Raw genomic sequence first — 7,185 nt, forward strand, 5'->3', positions numbered from 1 at the left:
GAGCACGTTGCCCATAAACTACATGTCCCACAATGCATCTCATTTTGTGAGCTGCACACTGAAGAGACTTGCAATTATTTTCCCTAGACTTCTGCTTTCAGACGTAGTTAATTATGAAGTTATTACCATATAATAATCCAATGCAGAGGAAATATTGTAAAATAATACATTATTTTATATATATTTATCTATGTATATTTATATAGTCTTAAAGTTAATTACAACCGGCCCTTTGAATGCAACCATAATTCTAATGTGGCCCGCGATGAAATTGAATTTGACAACTCTGCTTTAGATGAAAATAAGGAGCCCCTCCCCACGCCCCTTTGAGAGATATTTGGTTAAAAAGAACCCAATGGTGCTCTAGGAGGAGATTAAGGTGATAAGGTGGAGGGGGGGTTACCTTGGTTGGTGATTGGCTAATGGTTACACAAGCCACAACAACATTATGACTTCATAAAGTGGCCAAAATCTGATCAGCTCATTGTCAGACAGGTTTTTATAGAAATGGATCAGGACACAAAGAGAGAGAATCTTTGTTCCTGAAACTTTCAGGATCTCTGTCCACAGAGGGGACACATGTTGATGTAGAAGAGACATGAAGAAGTGGATTTTGCACAATAGGTGACCTTTAAGAGAGCTTAAAAAACAAAAGGAACTTTGATATTCTAAAAATCATTGTAGTTTTCTGCGTTCACCCTAACCTGGTTGCTGATGGGCAGAGTGATGGTACTGAAGCTCTGTCCCTCTCTGAACAGCAGCCGTCCTTCAGCCTGTCCTCCGAGGATCTCCTGGATGTCCATCACTGCATTAACCCCTCCACTGACCCTATAGCCCACACTGCTGTTTCCAAACAGCCCCTGATGCCGGGTCACATTCAGAACCAGAGCTCTGCTGACCTCAGAGTCCGACACTGATACCATTATAGACATTTCCTCAGGGTTCAGGGCAAAGACACCGTAGGGCTCATCGTTAGCACGCACCCTGAGGATGAGAGAGGGAGATTCATTTCAAGTTCACTTAAGGTAGTTGTACTACCCGGAGGTCAATATGACAAACCTGATGCGTGTCCTGGTGAGGTTTGGGTTGGCCTCCAGAGTAGCTCCACCCTCCACAGCAGTGAGCTGGACGGTGTAGAGCTCCTCCAGCTCCGGCACTGTGTCAGGCATCAGACTGAGGACGACCTCCGCCTCCCTTTGGCCCTCTGGGATCATCACGGAGCCAGATGAGGCGAGGAAGTCCCCCGCTGTGTCTGAGTCGCTCTGGATCTGCCAATGCACCTGAGGAGAGGGAGAAAGTAGGGTTGTGTTTACACTTCTTTTTTTTATCGAGTATTTAAGTGATTACAGGAAAGGTGAAGACAAAGAACGGGTAACATATACAGAGAAAATACAGTTATGTCTATGACTTTAATAAATAGATAATAGGGCACCGAGGCAAACTGAATAATGGGTTTGGACATTTTGTGTAGTATGGCGTGCACAGTATGTGTGTCTTGGGGGGAGGAGACAGGAGAGAGAATATCATGCTTCAATAGTGGTCACAATGAACTAATTCAGCTGGGATAGGCACTCATACTGGGTATGGTTGATTAAAAATACATGTATATTGATGTTCTCACCGTGATGTTACCCATGACTCCCTCTCTGCGTGTGACGAGCAGGGACACGTTGAAAGGACCCTCTGCCTCTGTGGATTCATTGTAGACACGCTCCCGGAGAGCATCTTCAGTGAACTGGACTATTCCATTCGGGTCTCCAAACTTCTCTATCTGGGGGACAAACAGGAGAGAGGAAATGTGAGAAGGGTGCATCTCGTTACATCACCTGCAGGAAAAAGTGCTGAGGGTATCAGATTGTGTTATCCTTCTTCAACAACCCTAACTGGTTCATGACTAAAACTACCTTTTCAGAATCAGAATCCCTTTATTAGTCCCACAGAGGGGACATTTGCATCGTTACAGCAGGACAGAGCCACAGACAGCTTAATGTTACATATGTTAAGAAAAAAGTACTAAGTTATGATATAATAAAAAATATATAATAAAAGTAAAAGAACAAATACTTTCCAAAATACAAATCCTGTAACAGTTCTTAGAATTTAGCAGCCAGGTAAATATTACACAGTTATTAATGGCTTACATATATAGCACATATTGCACATAGTATGATGGTATTTAACTGCAGCAAGTTACACAATTTACAAAATACAAAATACAAAAAAAACACACCTTGTAACGGTTCTAAGGATTAGCAGCCAGTTATAAATTACACAGTTATTAACGGCATATATATATTGCACATATAGCACATATTGCACATATTTGATTGGTATTTAGCAGCAAGGGGTGATATAGTCTGTGTTGTGGTGAGTGTAGGGGAGGGGGGGTCTCTAGGGGCTGTGCTGGTTGTAAAGTCTGACCGCTGCAGGAAGGAAGGACCTGCGGTATCTCTCCGTGTGACAGGTGGGGTGCAGCAGCCTGTCGCTGAAGGAGCTGCACAGTGAGGACAGGGTGTCCTGGAGGGGGTGGGTTTTAGGCGTTATACAATGACGGTGCATTCCCTATGTATTTGATATCCATGTATCCCTGTTGTATTACCTTATTTGTTTTATGCTAATATTGACAATCTTACTATTATGTGTATTGCTATAAAAAAAATAGTACCTTCAGTGTGATGGAACCAGCCTGAGGATCCACCTCCAGCTCTCCAGACAGAACGCTGAGCTCTATAACAAATGTCTCCTCCACCTCCACTTCCCCATGAGGAAGGATCCTCAGCTCTATGGTCTGCACACCCTCCTCTCCATCGCTGAAGAAGAAGGAGCCGCTCACAGGCTCTCTAATGTCTGTGTTTAATGGGGGGAGGAGCTCTCTGCTGTTAGGGCCTCGGATGATCCAAGCAACCTGTGAAAAGATAACACGAGTTTGAATTAGTCCATGATGAAGAATTTCAGAGAAACTGAAGTGATGTAAGATATTGTTTGTCGTACAGTTGCGTTGCCCACTAGGCCTCCTGCCCTCTCCAAAACCAGAGAGAGTTTGCGAGTGGAGTTTGGGTTGGCCACGGTGATCAGGCTTTCGTTCAGGAAACGGACCACCCCACTTGGAGAGTCACTTTTGGAGATGGTAACCCTTGCAACCTGCTGAGAGCCCAGCACTGCTCCTCCTGTAGCTCCAACCAGCAGGACCTCAAACACCTCGGCAGACTCACTGGGGAACAAAAAGTAGTATTGAATAGTATATATAAATATAATAGTATGTAGTCTTGAGGCTTTAAAAACAATTATTAGGTTGGCGCTGTGTCTGGAGCTCTTCAGTATTTGATGAACCTGTACAGTGTTTCATTTTAAATTCTGTTTTATTTATACTCTAAATATTATATGCACATATCAAAATCAGAATTGCAAGTTTAATGCCAAGTAGGTTAACACATACGAGGAATTTGTTCTTGGTGTTTTTGGTGCGTACATAAACATACATACCTACAAATAAAACAATGATAACAAATTAATGTTAAGAAACCTATTACAATATTAAAATATAGCACATTTACATTGAATATGGATGGTATTTCTCTTACTCCAGCATTTTTACTCGCACAATAGTGTAATTTCTTTCTTTTTTAATTAATTGTACTGTATGCTGCACTGTTTGTCATCGTCAACAACTAAGCTGTATATGTTGTGCATATGAACGTAAAGCCTGATCATCTTAAAATTCAGTTTGTAGAATTATGTAACCTGCTGAGGATTAACCTGCTAATTGTACTGTCTTAAATGTAACTAAATGTCTCTCCAAGTTTAGATAAAGTAATTAAGCTAGCACAGATAATGGGTATGTGTGCTTGTTACGGCCGCCGCCTTCTATCTGCCCATTAACCTTTCACTAAGTGTTTGCAGCTGTGTGTGATATGTATATGAGCTGTGCCATTGCCCCGACGCCATTGGATGCCGGTGTTCCTGTCGGATTGGAGCATGCCGGGCTCGACTCTCCAATCCCCGCACACACCTTCCGGGGACAACTACAAGACCGTGTGCACCGTGTTAGTCGGGAGAGGTCTGAATCTGTGTCAGACGTCTCGCGGCTCTCGCTCCGTACATTCTGTGTTAGTTTAGTTAACAGTGGTTAACTTAGTTGTTTGTATATGTGTGCTTATACCTGTATTCTGCTTATTTAAGGAACAACGTTAACTGTGGTTAATTTGTCTCCAGGCTGTGTTTTATAATTATAAATATAATTTTTTCTTTAGAAGTGAGGCTTTCTTTTGTTTATTTGTTTGTTAGTCATTTTGCTTATGTGCTAACTTGTTATTTAAAGAGTCTACCTTAGTTCCTTCTGTTGTTTATTTAAACCAGTGCCTTTGTGGCCATTTGTTTTGATTGTGGCTGTTTGTTGCCAATTTTAGTGCACGCTTTCATTAAACAACTTCCTATTTAACAAATTCAACTGGTTATATGTTACTTTCCACGAGCCGGGACGTAACAGTGCTAAATAAAGAAATAAACATCTTATGGATTAACCTCGACATTTGTTCCAATGTTATCAAGTTGTCTCACCTGTCGAGGTCGTCTATAATAGTGACATTGATGAAGCTGATATTCTGGCCATTGAGGAACGTCACTGAGTCGTTGTTTAGGATGAAGTCGAGGTCAGGGGTCGCACTCAGGCCTCTGGAAGTGAACTGAGCTGAGACCAGTCCATAAGAGCCCGCTCTCCTCACCACCGGGATCAACACAGAGCCCACATCCTCCTCAACTGGGAGGAAGAAAACCACAAGCAACATGGATTCGACATATACTGTATTAACTCTCTTATTTTCTGAATCAAATGTTTTTTTCCGCTTTTTAACAGGCAAAGATACACATAAGATGAGGGGACAATACCAGCTCACAAAATAGAATAACACATACACCAAAGAACCAAAAACACACATGACAAGTTCGAGGTAAATCCGTCCCATTTCATTATGTGTTGTGCCACCTTGTAGTATTTTCTAGACACCATCAATTCAGATAACTACCTAAAAGTAAGTGTTGATTGTTTCACATTTCACCAAATAGGGCTTCTACACGTACCTGTAATGTTGAGATAATCCTGCCTGAACTCCAGGATCCCCTCAGCGTTGTCATTCTTCAGTATGACCACAGACAGAGAAGAGATGTTTCCTATATCTGGAGGCTGATCCAGCTGGAGACCCCCCTCCCTCACGCTGTAATCCACACCACTGACCACCAGGGGGAGACACAGGATGGAGAGTCACTGACAGAGAACTCTACGCAGTAACATGGACACTAACTGAAAGCTCCACATTGCATATTTTAAGAATAGCTGTGACTCCATGAAATCCTTTGTACCTGTAACTCATCACCTGTTGAAGCTACTATGGACATACCAACACATAAAATGTACTAATATACTCAACGATATCTTAATTAATTTAAAACGTTGCACTTAAACTTGATTAAATTAGATATGCTTTCTTGATCTTTTAATCTAATTCATATAGGTATCTCTATCCTTACCACTCTGCAATAAACGGTTAGTTACTTACTAAATTCTTTGTATGTTCCTTTGCTGTAACATTGCAAATGTCCCCGCTGTGGGACGAGTAAAGTATTTCTGATTCTGATACCTGACATTGAGCAGCTCTACGTCGGTGATGTTGAGCAGGAACATCTCACTCTCCTCTGGAAGGTCATCGTCCTGGATGTGCAGTGTGAGCTGTTCTGAGGTCTGTCCTGGGGAGAAGAGGAGTCGCCCTGAAGCTGGAGCGAAGTCCTCTCCACTGACCGCTGTGCCTCCTGAGGTCTGATAGCTCACCCACACACTGCCCTCACTGCCTGCAGAGCGACTCACTGTCACATTCACCTAGAGAGAACATCACTTAGGTTTGTACAGGCGACCCCTCATTTGGGAATGAGCCTTATCCACCATGTAGCAGATCCAGAGACGGCACAAGTACACACATCCTTCACTCAAGTAGAAGAACAGATACTCGTGTTTAAAAATACTCTGGTCAAAGTAGAAGTACTGACTACTCAAGTCAAAGTAAAGAGGCTTTGAAGCGTACTTAAGTAAAAAGTACCCATAACTAGCAGCTGTTTTAAAGAGTACCTGACCTCCCTTTATATTAATAGAACAATAATGTCATTGTTAGCTAATGAATGTTTCCATGCGAACATGACAACGTTTTCATTGGTCCCTCTTCTTTAGAGAAGACCAGGAAATTATGGATACACAGATCGTGTTCAAATCAATAGGCACGCAATGACTCTAAATAATAATGATCACGCCACCAAACACAGATATGAAGTAACCAGCCTGTTTTGAAAATGTAAGAAGTAAAAGTAAAAAGTCGTGGAGTAAAGTACTGATACCAGAAAATCTTAAGTACAGTAATGAAGTATTTGTACTCCACTACTTCCCACCTCCCAACTCTATCTTACTTTAATGTTCTGTATTCATGCATGCATGTGCTGTGGGTTCATCTTCCTGTACTTCATATGTAATCTCACATCAAAATCATTGTTCTTCTTAAAGAGATACAGTGGTTCAGATCAGATGTGAAATAGAAGTCAGCAATCAAAAAACACATTTTAGTAAATAAAAAAAGGGGCTAAAATAAAAAATAAAAATATCAGTTTATGTGTGCCCGATATTTCCAGCCCTTTTAGACAAGTAACTGGAGCTGTTAAATGAATATGTTCTTTTCAAAGCCGAAAGATATTTTGGACAAAAAAAGTGATTTTGGCTTGCAGAACAATGTATTTACTGATCTACGCTGCCTCAATGGTTTCAATAGTTTGTATAATAGTATAATGTATAGTGTATAATAACATGTAATGTATAATAGTGAACATTTGGTTGATACAAACCACTCTTTAAAAACAACAAAGTCACACAATAACACAAACCAACACAGACCAGCAACAGATCAGAAATCATGTCAAAAAGGGCTGAATGAATGCAGTGTGAAACATTTTCAAAATATAGGGTACACTTGAATTTTTTTGATTGCTTTTTGAAACTCGGGCCTAACCACCCATAAATACAGGTGAGTAGCTTTCAGTGTGTGTGTGTGTGTGTGTGTGTGTGTGTGTGTGTGTGTGTGTGTGTGTGTGTGTGTGTGTGTGTGTGTGTGTGTGTGTGTGTGTGTGTGTGTGTGCGTGCGTGCGTGCGTGCGT

The 7,185-nt window shown here is 41.4% G+C and overlaps 1 protein-coding gene across 1 annotated transcript in view; it reads right to left on the reverse strand.

The window, feature by feature from the left end:
- Positions 1 to 704: 704 nt before the first annotated feature.
- LOC104962906 (G-protein coupled receptor 98-like) overlaps positions 705 to 7,185 on the reverse strand; it is a gene marked incomplete at its 3' end in the record, with an annotated part of 6,601 nt that continues 120 nt past the window's right edge. The window contains exons 2-9 of the mRNA XM_010791414.1: positions 5,634 to 5,869; positions 5,077 to 5,225; positions 4,558 to 4,756; positions 2,992 to 3,211; positions 2,666 to 2,905; positions 1,622 to 1,771; positions 1,060 to 1,280; positions 705 to 984 (exon numbers count right to left, since the gene is read on the reverse strand). Coding sequence (XP_010789716.1) covers positions 705 to 984; positions 1,060 to 1,280; positions 1,622 to 1,771; positions 2,666 to 2,905; positions 2,992 to 3,211; positions 4,558 to 4,756; positions 5,077 to 5,225; positions 5,634 to 5,869 — 1,695 coding nt within the window. The remainder of the gene's footprint in view (positions 985 to 1,059; positions 1,281 to 1,621; positions 1,772 to 2,665; positions 2,906 to 2,991; positions 3,212 to 4,557; positions 4,757 to 5,076; positions 5,226 to 5,633; positions 5,870 to 7,185) is intronic.

The sequence above is a fragment of the Notothenia coriiceps genome, unplaced genomic scaffold (assembly GCF_000735185.1).
Source record: "Notothenia coriiceps isolate Sejong01 unplaced genomic scaffold, NC01 NC01_scaffold00035453, whole genome shotgun sequence".
In the NCBI taxonomy this organism is placed as follows: Eukaryota; Metazoa; Chordata; class Actinopteri; order Perciformes; family Nototheniidae; genus Notothenia; species Notothenia coriiceps.